This window comes from Etheostoma cragini, chromosome 11, assembly GCF_013103735.1.
Source record: "Etheostoma cragini isolate CJK2018 chromosome 11, CSU_Ecrag_1.0, whole genome shotgun sequence".
Classification (NCBI taxonomy): domain Eukaryota; kingdom Metazoa; phylum Chordata; class Actinopteri; order Perciformes; family Percidae; genus Etheostoma; species Etheostoma cragini.
The window spans coordinates 12,640,945-12,658,086 of record NC_048417.1 but is presented as its reverse complement, the minus strand read 5'-3'; the positions used below and the strand labels follow the sequence as shown (position 1 = coordinate 12,658,086).

At 37.3% G+C, this 17,142-nt stretch overlaps 2 protein-coding genes and 1 long non-coding RNA gene across 6 annotated transcripts in view; 1 reads left to right on the top strand and 2 right to left on the bottom strand.

Moving 5' to 3' along the window:
* Positions 1–5,260, bottom strand: part of si:ch211-214p13.3 (nectin-1) — a 24,187-nt gene extending 18,927 nt beyond the window's left edge. The window contains exon 1 of one of the 2 annotated variants that reach the window (XR_004658532.1): positions 5,047–5,259. Coding sequence is in view for 1 of the 2 variants with exons in the window: in XM_034885504.1 (XP_034741395.1) it covers positions 5,047–5,116 (70 nt within the window). In the remaining variant the exon portion in view is untranslated. Of the gene's footprint in view, positions 1–5,046 lie in introns of both variants that reach the window. The other variant, XM_034885504.1, reaches the window with a different exon arrangement.
* LOC117952902 overlaps positions 1–16,264 on the top strand; it is a 24,492-nt gene extending 8,228 nt beyond the window's left edge. Inside the window, exons 3-5 of the long non-coding RNA XR_004658534.1 lie at positions 7,720–7,728; positions 12,372–12,375; positions 16,252–16,264. This is a non-coding gene — a long non-coding RNA (uncharacterized LOC117952902). The remainder of the gene's footprint in view (positions 1–7,719; positions 7,729–12,371; positions 12,376–16,251) is intronic.
* Positions 9,081–16,585, bottom strand: LOC117952900. Of its 3 annotated transcripts, none has more exons than XM_034885505.1 (5): positions 16,456–16,585; positions 16,037–16,354; positions 15,841–15,931; positions 9,427–9,511; positions 9,081–9,291 (listed from the first exon to the last, which is right to left on the bottom strand). In XM_034885505.1, exons 1-5 carry the CDS (start codon positions 16,529–16,531, stop codon positions 9,166–9,168), a joined length of 696 nt encoding a protein of 231 aa, XP_034741396.1. In that variant the 5' UTR covers positions 16,532–16,585; the 3' UTR covers positions 9,081–9,165. The 3 variants fall into 3 exon arrangements, with proteins under 3 accessions (XP_034741396.1, XP_034741397.1, XP_034741399.1); XM_034885506.1 differs by lacking the exons at positions 15,841–15,931; positions 16,037–16,354; positions 16,456–16,585 and adding exons at positions 11,029–11,116; positions 11,222–11,539; positions 11,633–11,805; XM_034885508.1 differs by lacking the exons at positions 9,081–9,291; positions 9,427–9,511 and adding exons at positions 13,951–14,385; positions 14,490–14,559.
* Between the last annotated feature and the right edge of the window lie 557 nt (positions 16,586–17,142).

Sequence of the window (17,142 nt, the reverse complement as noted above, 5' to 3'; positions counted from 1 at the left end):
TATTTATGCGCATGCGTGAACATCGTGCGCATGCGCAGAACGGATCGTGTAGGCAGGACGGATCGTGTACCCACAGTAACCATGCTTTCACTGTGAGGCCGAGGGGGACCTCCTGGTCTACGTTGCCCTGGCGACTTTTGATTCTGCGTCTTCGCTTTGCTACGACTGTAAAGCTAACCTCCTTATATATCTATGGGCTAACCTGTCCCGCTGCTGAAACGAGTGTGGTCACGTGACTGCACAACGACGTGTGATTGGTTAAGCACAGTCACGTGGCAGAGCCTTCAGCGGAAGACTCTCTCTCTCTCTGTCAAAATAAAACATTAAAATGAGACGTACGCGGGGGTAAAAACAATGAAGCGTAGTAACGAGTATCGAGCTCATTGTAGCCTAATGTAGCGGAGTAAGAGTACAGTTTATTTTTCAATAATCTACTCAAGTAAAAGTAAAAGTATAGTGATTTAAAACTACTCCTAGATGTACAATTTTTTCAAAACCTTACTCAAGTAAATGTAACGGAGTAAATGTAACTCTACTACCCACCTCTGCTTATCCAGCAGTGAGCTATGGACACTGGCGGTTTTCCACTGCGTGGTATCTACTCGACTCGCCTCGGCTCTACTCGCTTTTTTTGGTTTTCCATTACGAAAAAAAGTCCCTGGGACCTACTACCAGGTACTTTTTTTAGTACTACCTCAGTCGAGGTTCCAAGCGATCCGAGGCAAGCCCAAAAGGTGACGTGGAAACCTGCAGACTGCTGGTTGGTCGTCACTTATGACTGCGTTTTTAGCAAACAAGAGTGCGGAGTGTGTTTCCAGAACAAACGGGACATTTAAAACAAATCAAGCCGGACACCGACAGATTATCCACTTTCTGCACTATTCTCACTTTTCAACGGTTCGGGCTATAGCGGCTTCATGTCGTTTCCAATATTGCACACTGTTACTTTAAAAAACAAGACAAAATATATATATATATATATATATATATATATAACAAAAGTTTTTATTTAGCTTTTCAAGTAGTGCATCAAACCCTCCCAAACGTCCCGGCCTTCTACCTCTGCACCCCGTGACAGTGTCCCCCCGGCTCTGCTGGCCCAGATGCATCCCAGTCGTTGTCATAAGCCTGTCCGTGACTCTCATAAAGATTATACGAAGCCCAGCAGGTCACAACCGGAGATCTCACCGATCGGACGTCACACACCAGACGGTCTGCTGCAGCGGTTTTGCAAAGCGTGAATGCTCTGAAACACACTTGGTGTGTAATCACTGTTGCTAAAGTTCATGTACTTTATATAGCGTATAGTAAATACTGACTGCTACGCTGAACACATGCAAATGTTAGCTAACGTTACCAGGAAACTTAACTTACCTTTTTGAGTCGGCGAACAACCGTCATGTCGACTTCTGAACTCCGTTAGAATTCCCAAACTCCTGTTTTTTTTAGCGGTGATTTTCGTTGCTTCCTTCAGCTTCTTTTGAAACAAAACATTTCTTCTGGCTGCGGCAGGTAGCCGACGTGCTTTTGTGAGCCGCGCTGAAAATTACGTCATCACGCGTTGCTATAGTGACCAGCCACGCTGACGCTCTGCAATGGAAAACGGAAGCATAATGGGCCGAGGCGAGCCGAGGCAAGCTGTTACCAGCAGTGGAAAAACGTGAGTAGACGTCACTACTGGCTTACAGGCGAGGTATGTTGTCCTTATAGAACAGAACCAACTCTACGGAAAAAAGACAAACAAACAACATTTTTCTGTCAGCACATAAAGACCACAGTGGTTGTTGAGTAATTGAAATGATTCACTAGAAGAGGTATTATTAAGTGCAACCACAATTAAATATGGATTTAAAAGGCATTGAATGTAGTTTGTACACTTGCAAACAAGTGCACAAGTAAACTAGTTTTCCAGTTATATCAGCTGCATGTGTGGTCATAAATTTAAATTAATTTCTTGTCTATCAAATATCCCTCAAGATCATTGAGAGTCTCTTCCATCACACTGAAAACAACCTCAATTTGGGGAGAAGAATTTATATTCTCAATCATTACATATCTGGTGTGATCCTCTTTGGGAAGAGAGAAGTGGTAGGAAGGAACAGTTTATCCAGGGTAAGTTGTCTCTCTGTTGTGTAGACATTCAGATGTTTCATTGTTAGCTAATAAACAATATTTGTGTGACTGTGTGTACAATATAAAGAAGCAGATACAATTGAATAAATAAAAAAGAAGCAATAAAAACATTCCAAAAAATTGTTAATTTTTGATGTGTTTCAGACCAACTTTAACAACTACGAAGCAATATTGTTTGTATTGTATAGTAGCATCTCTGTTTGTATTTTTATGAATTATTTTCATGAGATCGGGAATCATTTGGGATTAATACTTTATATGGTTCTTGTGTATTTGGTTGATCCAGCAAACAACTCCACAGAGCAGACAGACTCCAACCATGCTGCAAAAAGATTGAGGTATGCCTTTTTTTTTTTACTAAGTAGAATTAATCCATTCCCTTATCAATTTTTGTCACAATATTAGTCTTGGTAGTAAAAGGAACATTAGTTTAGAAGCAATGGACAGTCACAGACTAACAATAATTGGCCGCTGGTCATGAAACACAACACATTAAGCAGATTTACAAAAAAGGAAACAGGCTGGACAAAAGTAGAGCAAAAATTGGTAAGAAAAAAAAGGATTGATGGTATGAATTCAGTTACATGTAAAATGGACTGGACTATGAATTTGGAGCAGGTCTGGGGATTTGGTAACAGGAATGCTTATGAAAGTTTGATCTCCGGAAAATATGGGTTCATTTCCTCACTTGTATCTTTTTATTACATTTGTATCCTTCTAACCTTTAGATGAAGACATCCAAAGAATAGAATAGGAAACACATTTTCACTAAACATAATATCTCCGGCATCACCATGTCAGGCACATAGACAGAGAAACAGCTGGATCTCTTGTACAATCTAAATAAAGAACTGGCACTTGGCAATTTATTTTGATAAGCAGTGAAATAGTTGTTGGACACTGCAACCACTGAGTGCTGATTAATCTTAGCACATTCTGAAAAATGTAGATTGTTCAGACATTGCTATGGTAATGCTTGACATAAAAATCGACATCTGCTCTTTAAAACACAATTTTCTTTACATTATTTTAAATATTAATATAATAATATTATATTAGTGTAATTATTTCATTTTGTGAGTATGACAATGATCTCACTGTATCACGAGTGAAGGCCTTGACAGTCACTTCATGCCAACCTTAGTGAATATGTTATTAACAGATTGTCTTAACCTTTTTTTAACCTGTGTGCCAAACTTTACAGACAAAATTTAGCGTGTCATAGGGACTTTGTAACAATGCAGTGACAAGTCACAAGTGCAGTGATGTCAGGATACTGAAGATTATTTCAAGAACTTTATTTGTATTTTCAAACACAACAAATTCATCCAAAGATTATCTTTGAAATAAGTCACTTGGCAACCTTCATTTTAAAGCGCAGACATAAATTAACAAAGGGAACAAAAAGAGATGCCTTTCTCTGGTACTAAGATGTAACAGGGCATTCAAATTCAATAACAATATAACAAGAAATTTAAATAATTAATGAATGATCTCGATTAATTCAGCATTTCGAATTTAATTCTGTTTTCCAGCATTTACAATCGCAACATTATTTGATCAAAATTACATCACATATTGTGTCATTGTTTAGATGGCAAAGGCAGTCATGGAGGCCTTTCCGAAAATTCCCAATATAGCATTTGGTACATCAAAGAGAGAGATGGCACAGCAGCGTAAACATTTCGCTCTGAAAATACTAAAATGCATTTTTTTATTTGAAAATAAAACAGATAGCTGACAGGAAGCAAAGGTGAGACAAATGGAGAATGACATGCAACAAAGGTGTCTGGTCAGAACCTCTTCATAGATGTTGCAGTTCAACCATCACCCACTGTGACGTCCGACGAATGCAGACATGATAGTATGTATTTGAAAGTAAATTGGTTATGTTTTGAACTTTTACAGATTTAGTGTGACAGCTGTTGCCAGTGGTTTCATGCACAGTGCCTACAGATGGACACAGCACAGCTTGATGCTGCAAAGACAAGTGATTGGGATTGCTGTCTGTGTCGGAAATAATGACACATACAGTAGCCTATATGTGGTGTCCTACCCTTACAGTTTTGTAAATACAGTAAATGTGTCTTGATTAAAGGAGCAAAGTATTTTAATAGCACCTCCAGGTTCATGTAGCTATTTCACTGTTGAAAATTGTGAATCTTCTTTAAAAATTCTCACAAGTTGTATATTAAAAATGTTTTCATTGTGTGTCTTGTCAGATATGTCCTTAACTCAAATATATCAGTCCCTGCCTGGAACTATGGAGCAAATTGATTTTATAGGTCACAGAAGTTCATATTTTTTTTCATCCAACAGCAGAAGTCTGGGACTTTGCTGTCAAAAATCTCCAAAATTACACAGTAAAAATGTCTGATCTTCAGTATGATTGTAGTCCCTGATGCCCTGTACTCAAATATATCAGTCACTGCCTGGAACTATGCAGCAAATTCGTTTCAGGGCTCCTCCAATTTCATATTTTTTGTCCTTTTAGCCTAGAAATGAGGGTTTTTAACTTCATAAAATCTCTATAAACCAATTAATTTCTTGATTTTAAATATGGGTTTAGTCGCCCCTAAAATAAATAGTTGTCTAAAAATATTAATTATGATTATTATTAACAAAGAATAACTCCAACAACACATTTCTTTCACAATTTAATGTAATTGTATTTGTTTTGTTTAACGGACAGACAAGTGTTACATATTTCTTGTGGTGAATATAATCCCAAAATCTTGTTTTAAATACTTAGAATTAACACCGTAGTTATCGAAAACCGGAATTAGTCACATGTGTGTTGTTCGCTAGTGGGGCTGCTTGACTGCATTTACCATATTTGCCGGTAAAAGAGCGCACTACAAATTAAGTGTCGGCTGATTTGACCATGGAGATCCGAGTGTCGGCTGGCTTGACCGCAGTCAGCCCTGACTGCAGTAACCAAGTAGCCTACACAAACGCGATGCAAATTAAAAAAACACTTCATTAATTTGACATCACGTGCGCAGCGTTTGGCAACCGCGCTGCGTACAACACAACCAAATACACAAACGCGATAGCAACAGAAAACAACACAAACCACTAAAACAAATGCAACTATAAAATGCACTGCATTACGATGCTGTCGCAACAGAAGAGCTGCAGGCTGCTGGAAGGAGAAAAAAATATTTCAAAAAATAAGTTAATGCCTATATCAATGTGCGATAGGTCTTTAGAACTACAGTTTTTTTTTCTGAAGTAACTATAGGGACAGACAGCATTATTCATACAAGAAGACAGTGGTAATTTTACGAATTTGTAATTAGGTCAACTGTAATTGAAAATGCACTAGGTGATGTTTAATCTGTAGGGTTATTGTAAATTCAGAACCAAAGTATGATCACATATGCAAAGGAAAAAAACAACTTATTCAATGTAATGATTAAATCAAATATACCTGACATTTTTTAAGTATGAAAACTAAAAACCATACAAGGACATACAATGTCAAGATCTTATTCTGACAGTTTACATACAATAACACATGCATACAGCCAATAAAATATATAAATTATATGCCTAATACAGTAGATACTTCTAAAGTGGCAACTGTTAGGTTTGAATGGTGAACAGAACGCTGAGCCAGGAGTGTGAATTAACAGGTTATAGATAAGTACTGAAGTATCGAGTCTAGTTTTCCGAGGGGGAAAAGCACGTCCAGGGTGAACAGGTCCGGTGGTTTCCGGGAAGGAGCGAGTCCGTCAGAGGAACACAGTAAGCCAGTTACTGGTGGGTCCAGTGGATGGCAGGAGTCAGGTTCCAATGGTAGCGGAGGCACAAGAGAAAGGATAACGACAGGCAAATACACAAACAACTCAACAGATAGCAAGGTTAGTCATGAGCAAGACTAACTGTGGTCGTCGTGACTATGATCTGATGCAGAGTGGAGGAATCACCCGGTATTTAAAGCAGAGATTGATTGTGGTAGATGAGATGGAGCTGGAACCTGACTCTCGTACACCAGACTCCACTCCTGCAATTAGGACAGAGAGGAAGAGAGGAGAGACAGAGAAGCTACCTAGGAGCAGCAGGCCTAACAGTAACACCAGGACATCTATTACAAGACTCACATTTTGCTTGTGGGTCGATTTCTGGTGGACCAGTTCCAGCTATTAAAAGACCCTTTATGTGAAGTTACAAAAAAAATACTTTTACCCGTGAAGGTGGTGACTGCTAGAGTAGATCCATTATTTTATTTCAGTTTAACATTTTAAAAATAGTTTTAATCCACACAACAACTTAATGTGTAATGGGAAAATTACATAGACAATGTTTTCCTTTCAATAATTGTTCATTTATTAAGTGATTCTTCATTATAAGTAAATCCTTCAAATATGCCTCTGAAATATGTGTCTCCTAAAGACATCTCCTAAAGTAAGTCCTCCAGTGTTGGAGACAGCTAAAAATGTTATGACTCTGCAATTCTCCACTGTAAGCAAATGGTAAAGAAAAACAGGCACCTCAAGAGATATGTTGGGGTCACCATGCCCGAACTGTAGGTTAAAATCTGAACCAATCTAAAGACGAGATAAATCTCTGACTTCTAAGATTGAATGACAGCTACAGTCATTTTTTGACGCACTAGACAGATGCACGAGGACACGGCTGGCTCCCAGAAGTCTGAGGAAGAAGATGAAGTGTGTTGTTTAAGATTAGAATGTTTTCCAAACACACACACACACACACATTACTACAATCACCTATCAAACTCCAGCAGAAACTAAGTCAACCACATTAAATTGAACCTAAACAGAATTTCCCTTCAATAAAGGGTTTCTGATTCAGATTCTCTAAATACCAAGTGCTAAAAGTTGGTCTGTCCTTTCAGCAGAAGAAGCTGAAACAAAAATGTTTTTTTGGCATCATTATAATCAGAACTCATTTGAGACCTTTGGATGTGGTCACCGCAATCTCTTTTCCACAACCATTTGAAATGGTACACCAGGTCTTCCATCTGTAGGCTCTGGTCATTCAGTTTTCAGTGTGGATACCTTTTGTAAATACAGTAAAAGACAAACATGTAGTTAAGGCATTGAAGATCCCAATGAATTATACTAACATGTGTGTACAATCTCATGATTGTACACGAATGTATGCTTCAGTTAAGGACATAAAATATTAAGTAAACATGTCAAATTTTTCTTAAACAATGTGAAATGTACGCAACACATTTTTTGTGATGTGTACATTTTGGTGACAAAGCAGACGTTAGAAATATCAGGCTTTGATTTTAAGCTAACATTACCATTACATGAGCTTCTATTAGCAATGACATCACATAAGGTTATAAACAGATCAGCAGACCGTTGTGCATACCTAACATTAAATATATTTTAATTCGTTTATACGTTCTGCATAACAATATTAGTTAGCCCACTAGCTTGGTTAGCGAGGTGCAATCTAGCTAGCTAGCAAACTGAAATTAATTGGGATGCAAACGTTGGCTAACGAAAACAACATATAAACAAATAGTAGCCTAATGTTACTTACCGTAAAATTTAACTGCTTATTCCTTTGAGTGTCTTGTCGTCCAACTGAACACTGAATTAGGTGAGCAAAGTGTCCCAGTCACTACGACGAAAAGCTTGGTCAACCCCCAAAATGAAGTTCACGTGCCATGGATAGGCTTTGCTCATAGACAGTTGCTAAACAATATGTCACGATTGACAGGCCGAGAACTGTCAATCACATCATAGCCATGGCATAAAAACACCCCCTGCTTTATCACCGATTTTAAAATCCACCAGACCGTAATTCAAAAAAGGAACATTATTCTGTGTGGCAGAATACTTAAAACTAGCGATGCAGGCCATAAACTCTTCATGAAGATGTTTACTGAGGTAATAAATGAAGTAAGAAGTGGTTCATTTCGCCATAGACTTCTATAGCAACCGACCTCATTTTGCAACCCCGCGTGTCGCCCTCTGCAGTAATTCAGACAGAATGCAAGTTTAAGTTACTTCCGCATGTGCAGCACTTTTTTATGCAGTGTCCCAAGTTCCTTCTTTTCCTAACAACCATACACCTACAATTTAGCAAATCATATCCATCTCAAACATGTAAATCCTAAAAACAGGTTGTCTTTTGACTTTAAAATTATGACATTTATTTTAACAAATTAGGGGTTTACAAGTTATCCTTGTGGCTGTAATGTGACATAACGTTGGAGTTGTAGACCATTTATAACAAACTTTTCCACCATCTGCTGGCCACTTAACACCATTACATTACATTATCATAGCACAAAAGAAATCAGCCAAAAAGCATCAAATCAGATATGATGCTGAACACAACCATCAGAAACACAAATTTGACTTTTACTGCTCTATGCCTTTGGTCAGTATATTACATACAATACAATACATACATATTTAGGCATTTTGAATCTGACTTATTTGTATGCTTGAAGATTAATACGTTTTTTTATATATATATATATATTTACCTTTATTATATAGGACAGCTAGGTGAGAAAAGGGAGGCAGAGGGAAGACATGCAGGACACAGATTGGACCATGGACCTCTGTGTCGAGGCACGAAGATCAAAAACTTTTATTTGATTTGATGCTTGCCCTCTGGTGTCACAAAATGGAAGGCTTGAAAAGGTTGATACATCAGTGTCACAGCTATCATAATGTGTGACCCTGTCTGTCTGAATACTATGTGAGCTTCATGTTTGGTAACAGCTATCAATATGTATGTGTATATATATGCTTTGGCTTAGTTACAACACACAATGTAACACACAATACCATATTTCCTGTATATATAAGATAGTAATAATAATACATTACAGAAGTTACAAACACAAAATTGGTAGTCTCAGGCTGTCTGTGGGGCTGGCGTGAAAAGAAGTAAAGGGAACCAGCATGTGGCAGGAACCCATTTTTTTTAAGGCCACCATAAAGGTTTTTTTTTTTAACATGGGTCACCAAGGAGAGCAATCGCCATCATCAAATGTGTCGTCTCTCTTCTGTTCAACACACCTCTTGTGTCCTATTCAGCTTTATACTGAAGATCATGCTTGTCAGGATTGAATTGAGCCTCTAGACGAACCGACTCCCTCTGTCTGGACTGTGTTGTGTATTCTGCACAACTTTGGAATGGAGCAGGAGGAGCCACCTGTATAGACAGAAAGTGGAAATTACTTCACTATAACTCCAAGCCACAAAAGAGCAGATCAATTAGGATAGATTGCTGAGAAATGCTTTGTGAGGCATAAGAACAAAATATTTTGAGTAACAACAAATTTCTAACCTCTTTTCCAAACTGAACACGAAACTGAGCGTAGCTCAAGGCCCTGCTTTCTTGGTCCTGGTTTGGGGTCTTGGTCCTGCATTTTCTGCAGGGATACATTTTGACCAGTAGTGAGAACCCTCATGACCTTCCAGTTGTTTCAGACACACAATTACATGAGGCAAAGTTTATAATTAGACGGATGCTTTGGTTTGAGATTTGCTCTTTTACTTAACTATTTTGTCCCTCTCCATTAGTTTCTGCCTTTGTCCCTCTCTCTGATATTGTCTCATCTTACTCACCCTGTTCTTCATCTCTCAGACTTCTTTCTCTAATTTCTGATATCCTCCCTCTGTGAGTTTGTCTCCCTTTTTTCCTTTCAGTCTCTTCTGCCTCTGACTCTACTCGCCTCTTTTATCCCTATCCTTTTCTTTGTCCTGGCTCGTTTAAAAACATTTGCTGCTAAAAAGCTAGAGGCAGCTGCACTTTTATTCTGTCTTTTCATTTTAATTTTCCCAGATCAGAAGCTCAATCCAGCTGCATTGACCTACATGAGTCAAGATAAAAAACAATCTCTTGGTTAAAATCTGTCACTTTTATATGGCTAAGATATTCCCATTCTCAGTCAAGCACGCAGCCTGTTTGAAGCCTGTGTGAAAACTCATGTATCTGTTCAATAATGCACTGTCAAGTTCCAACATTCTCTAAAGTTTGTTTACTGGACGGGATCTCTTTCTCATGTCAGCAACAATCTCTATTTAGAATGGAGCAAGTGTAACACAACCCAGTTTCCCCGCAGGGATCAATAAAGCATTTCTGATTTTGATATTACAGCATACACACTTTTATTGCAAATCAATCTTGTTTTAATGAGATAAGTATCATTGTCTTATTATAATAAGAAGAAACATCTCTTGAGAAAGTTTTGCCATATAACAAGACAAAGAACATGACAAAACAATATGACACACAGTAATAAAATATTAAATTATAAAAGGGAAATCTTGTTAAAATATAACTTGTAAAGTATCTTGCCAAAAGGAGAAAATTATAAACTAAAAAAAATGTTTTGTCATGGTGGCAACAATAGATCCGTATCACGGCAGGCCTTTTGACTTGTCGAAGCAGGAGAAGCAAAGGTGAAATGAATAACATGATGGCTGAATTCCATTTAGGTAAGCCAGCCCCCGGGCTCCGGTGTTGTGTGTGCATTGACTGGTAAAACTTACTGGGCCATGATGTAATAGATCTATCTATCTTGCTTATCTTCCTACTTTGACACTTCAAAATGTCTGCCATAGAAAGTCTCTATGTCCCAGTAAACCATTAAAGTCATCTAAAATTACCATGATGCAATGGAAACAGTTTTTATTTTATTTACATTGGATAAACAATAGTATACTGTGTGAAATATATTTAGTAGAAAATACATAAATGTGTTACAAAGCAACTAGGCAGCACTTCGTAACAACAAATGGGGTAGGGTGGAGGAAGTCATTATGAGTGAAGATAAAGAAAAGGCACATTAATTAGTTTGAACTGTTCCAAAATAAAGCAAATACAATATATCACTTTCACAATTACAATTTGGACACACAGCACAAAATGAAAACTATCACTCACCCGTATAGGCAGATAGCTGAAGTGAAGACACATAGTAATCCAGTTACAGCTGTGAGTATGTGTGGAAAAGACCACAGTTGACTGATTTCTGCACAAAATCAGATGGAATTAATTTAAGCAGCATGCAGTTGGAGTTTTAAAATACACTGTGGCTGGTAAAGAGATGATTATCCCTGTTTTGTACCCTACATACCTTCAGATTCCCTAGACACCGTTAAATTCCACTTAACAGTCCATGAACCTCTTTTGCAAGTAATAACACATTTATAGAGTCCTGTATCATCATGCTGAACATTAGAAATATTCAGCTTTGTAGGTAGGTTTACGTCTATTTTGTGAGAGGTGAAATTTGAAACAGTCTTATTGGTTAAGACTAGATAAGAAAAAACAGAACTGCCTTTGGTCCAGTGGATTTGTGTTGCATTTCTCGTGTGTATGTTGCAAGTGAGGATGACGGAGTCTCCCCTGGACAGCAGCATATTTCTGTACTCAGCTGTGTCTGAAAGAATCTCTAACATTGAAAGAAACAATCAATATTAAATGAAATCTGTAAGTGAATCTATAAGATTGCATCTCAAACTAAACAAACAAATGTCCACTGTACCTGCAAAGACTTGGCATATAATTACTACTTGAAAGGAGAGCAGAGCTGCTTGGTTTAGGCTGAACATAATGGCCATCACTAAGACGGAAACTTCACCATCAGCTTTTACATGTATTTGTGGAGGAGGCGCAGAGAAAAGGAAGTGGTTAGCTGCCGTTTGGCGGCTCAAACCTAAGGTGCTAAGTGTACATTTAGAGCATGTTGAAAATAAAAATACACGTACCATAACAATTATTTAATTGTTCATCATAAAAATGCATATAACAGACATGTTCAACTGCAGGAAAAGCACCTCTCATGTCAACTTTTCAACTACTGTTTGATGCTTATATAAGAAACATAATAACCTGAACTATTAAAGGAGCAGTTGCTCAGTGGAGTTCATGTGCATTTCCCCATAAGAGTCAACGGCTTCTAATAAATTGACTTCTTCACTATTTTCACCACAACACACTTTGACACTATTACAAGAACAAGAACTTACTTTACAAGTACAAAATATCCTGTCAGTACGTAAAAGAGCAGAGCAACACACACTCAGAGATGTCCTCGTCTGGAACAGTTGAACATAAAACTATACTTGACTGTAGTCTCTTAACCCTTGTGTTGTCTTCATGTCGAAATTGAAAATCAACACTTTTGTTGACACTTTTTTATCAGAATCAGAATCAGAATCAGAATCAGAATCAGCTTTATTGACCAGGTATGAAAGACACATACGAGGAATTTTCCGTTGGAGCATAGTTGCTCACAATGTGCTTACACACACAAAACAAACAACAAACAATATATACACACTAATATAGACACACTAATGTATACATACTCTAAACAGAAACAATGTAGAGTGATGAGTGCAATGAAGAGACCAATACAAATTATTTAAATGTGGAACATAGTGCAAAGGGTACTGGGATAAATAGTATTAAGTTATTATATTACAATATGAACAGTATGAACATTATCGATGTTTTTAACTTTTTCTTACATTTTTGTCCCATTTTTCAACACTTTTGAATCTTTTTTCTTGATGTTTGTCACTTTTTTGACATTTCAACACTATTTAACAATAACTTATTACTTTAGTTTTACAGTTATTTTTGGAGTTTAAGTTCAATAAACCTAATTTATAATTAAACCTAATATTTTAGTTAGAAAAGCAGAAATTAGCAATTATTTAGACTTAAATTAAAGGAAAGGATGTTGATGGATAATCATGGACTGGAATTTGTCAACTACTCAAATACTATTTCAAAACCAAATTGAAAATTGAATAAGACGCCCCAAAATTTATGAAAGTATAGTTTTGTACTTGCCAATGTGTGTTGTGTGGAATCAATCAGGTTATTTTGGGGGATTAAAAAGAACATTGATATAGGAAAACGGCTCAATTTGACCTTGAGGACAACATGAGGGTTAAATGCAATTTATTGTAATTTAAAATACACCCTGTAATTCCATCACAGAAAAGTAGGGGCCACAGAGCCCAGTGGAAGCCTGTTGAGTTGGGATACCTTTGTTGTCATTACAGCAAACATTTACATTGACAGACATGAAAACATTCAACACAGCATACTACTCATAAACAGTTTTGGCAAGTTACTTCCAAAAGTTGATATAGATTACTAGTTACTGTCATTTTTTGAGTAATTAGTTATATTACAATATTACTATCTCTAAATTGTAATGTGTTACATTACTTTTGTATTACTTTCACCAAAATATCACCGGAAGTTTGACTTGGCAGCTAGCCTGTGAATTTTACCACCGGATCAATAAAGTCTCCTCTTTATCCACTTTAATACATCATAGATTCTTCATAATTTTGTCAAATGTACAGTATATGAATATGCAAAGCAAAGCTATACAAATAGATAATTAAAACGCACAATAGGCCAGTAGGTGAAAATGAAAATACTCAATTAAAACTACCTTACAGTTGTATTGAAGTACAGCTTTGTTGTAAAATGGTTGTAAAGCACTTGAATGAGAAATTAATATTGTTTAGTTTAAAACTAAGGTAGTCTAAAGGAAATGGTCAATTATAGTGTGATTAAAACTCACCATTTAAATTATTTACATTTACAGCTTCAATATCAAAAGGTACATAACAGGAAATTCGTTTTACTGCGGACCGTCAAAGAAAGTGCTTTTATTTTGAAGCGACCTAAACGGAAGTTGTCTGCTGTGTAGTCTTGCTAGCTTACTGAAAGGAACGTAAGACGCTAGATGCAAAACATGTTCGTCGAGTTTAAGTTGTTCACTTTCTAAGTTGTAAAACTGCAACGTATTGAACAAATGTTCACTGTAAAAGACACGGTCGTCATTCGAAGCCATTCCACTACAGGCAAAGTTACTCTCCACGGCTGATAAAATGCAATGACATTATGTGTAACAAGCCTCAGCATTAATTCCCGACATGTTTCTTCTTTCTTCTGTCAGCCGCTCGGACACACTGCTGTCCGCGCTGACGTCACGTGTTGGGACCTTCTTTTACTATCTATGGTTGAGACACAGATGTAGTCCGTTCCGTCTCTGGCTCTGACCACGGGGACAAAGGCGGGGCAGCACCTCGCTTCAACGCAACGTCATAACTCCTTAAAATAATATCCATCTCGCAAATGTTGTATTTTTCATTTAAATGCCTTGTCAGCTCACTAGAGACCGTAGATTGAATTGAGCCTCTCCGTGTACTGACTCCTGTCCTTGTAAAATCTACCTTCTGTGACACCCTGCGGCTGAGGGAGACCCACCTACAGAAATAGGAAGTAAAACATAAAGTTCATCGCCGTCTCAGAGAATAAATACAAAAAGAAGAGACATGTGAGTGTGTTAAAGATGACAGAGATCCTCTGACCTCTCGTTCTGACTGAAGATCCAACTGCTCCTGGACTGGGTTCTGGTTTGGTGTTCTGGCCCTGAGTTTTCTGTAGTGATAAACTTCAAAAGGTAAGCACAAGAACGATGCACTGAAAGTCTGAAAATGGCAATCTGTTCACAAACAGGAAGGAGTACTCAGGTGTGAGTATTACATCATATAGCCTACTGTTTGACAATAGTAGGTTACTTCCCTACTAAATAGAATTGCACACAAATACAAGCTGGCCCTCCATGACAAATTGAGCAAAGGGCAATAATGTGTCTTTATTTTTGTGGAGACATTCTGGTAGTTTTTTTTTTTTAATTTTTGTAACAAATAGATTCCCAGGAGTATTGTTATGTTGTAACTGATTCCTGTAAACTTTATAAACACGTTTTTCTTGCTATGTTTTTATTTTATTTTATAGTGATTACAATTATAGGGTTACATTCACTATCATTTTGTCATGCTTGTGAATGACAATAATGCTGTTGTTGTCAAAGGCCATTGCATCAACTGTCAAGTCTTTATAGTTATTCTGTTTGCATAAATCTTTAGTGACATCAAAACAGACAAACAGTCTCTGTGCAACTTCACTAAAGATAGATGCATCAAAGCTCATGTAGGTGTTCAGGAAGGCTAATTACAGACTAAGCTCTGTAGCAACCGCGTCCCTAGCCAGGAGTTTAGGGCCCCGTCCACAAAAGTCAAAAACGCATTATTCAAAATGAGTTTTTACATTTATTTTTTTTCTTTTGCTTAATTATATTTATATTTTATGTTGAAATGTGTAAATTTAATTTCCCAGCATTAAGGTCTAAATGTTTCAAAACCTTCAACACTGCCTAGCATAAAACTGATGGTGGAGAAATACTGATAATTAGATGGCTGGGTACCAAATCTCAAACTTCAACCCTTAATAAAAATGTCCATAGCACAGAGTAGTCAAAAGTGCTTCAAAAGTTGATTTTGAAAGCTTTGTCAGCTTTTTGACTTATTCTTTGATTAGATATTTCCTGATTTAGTTTGGGAAATATCTCTAAGCTTAGCATATATCTGATGTAGGTAAAGCTTTGTATTCAACACTGATGCATTGAGCAGTTTGATGTTTTTTTAGGAGCAACGTGATCACATATTGGTGCTGGTTAAAGGCATGACAGCCAAGGTCTATACAGTCTGAATTCATAGATTTTTGGTTCAAGCCAGTATAGAGGCTGTTGCAGTAATCCAGGCGTGATGAGATGGAGGTATGTAAAGTGGTCTTAGTGTCTTCAAAAGTTAGACAATTTTTCAAATCAATCAAATCAAATCAATTTGTACAAACTCAGTGCTTAAATGTACCACTCACCTGTAGAGGCAGACTGCAGCTGAAGTGAAGACACAAATCAATCCAGTTACAGCTGTGAGTATGTGTAGAAAAGACCACAGTTGACTGTTTTCTGCACAAAATCAGATGGAATTAATTTAAGCAGCATGCAGTTGGAGTTTTAAAATACACTGTGGCTGGTAAAGAGATGATTATCCCTGTTTTGTACCCTACGTACCTTCAGATTCCCTAGACACCGTTAAATTCCACTTAACAGTCCATGAACCTCTTTTGCCAGTAATAACACATTTATAGAGTCCTGTATCATCATGCTGAACATTAGAAATATTCAGCTTTGTAGGTAGGTTTACGTCTATTTTGTGAGAGGTGAAATTTGAAACGGTCTTATTGGTTAAGACTAGATAAGAAAAAACAGAACTGCCTTTGGTCCAGTGGATTTGTGTTGCATTTGATGTTGATATGTTGCAAGTGAGGATGACGAAGTCTCCTCTGGACACCAGCATATTCCTGTACTCAGCTGTGTCTGAAAGAATCTCTAACATTGAGGGAAACAATCAATCAATATACAATTAAATAAAATACCAAAATGAATTGAATCTACAGAAAATGCATCACAACCACAACTGTTCACTGTACCTGCATAGACCTGACACATAACATATAGCTGAATGGAGAGCAGAGCCGCATGGTCTCGGTTGAACATGATGACCATCAGACACAGACTGAAATTTCAACATCAGCGCTGAGATGTATTTGTGGAGGAGGCGCAAAGAAGAGGAAGTGGTTTGTTGCTAGTTAGCTGATTTGGCTGCTCAGAACCAATGCACATGTTGGTCTTTTTGCGGTATAAAGTTGTGTCGCGTGTATGCAGCTGATTGTCATACAGTTGTGATTGAGACTTGAAACTTGCTCCTTCTTGAAGGTCATGTAATAAAAGGAAATGAAAAAATGCACATACGTGCAACGTTCAACTGCGGGAAAACCTCTCTTGCATAGTGCTGAACACATTTGAGCCACATAATGACCATAGAAGAGTGAGCTTTCACATCCACCATGTTTGGAGGCTCTGATCTAATTCTATGTGATATAATACAACAAACATTGTACTATAAGTGTGAAACCACAAAAGCATCAAAAGACTTTCAGACACAGGCCCTCTCTAAGAGGAGATTTTTTGGGATATTAGGTCTAATATGCAATACATAACTAAAATTTTAACTGAACTACTATAACAACTATGTAACTGAAAACTCCTGTGTGGGCCTTAAAAGTCATAATGATTCAAGTAACAAAAAGTGCCCTCTCTGTAGTTACCTTATTGCA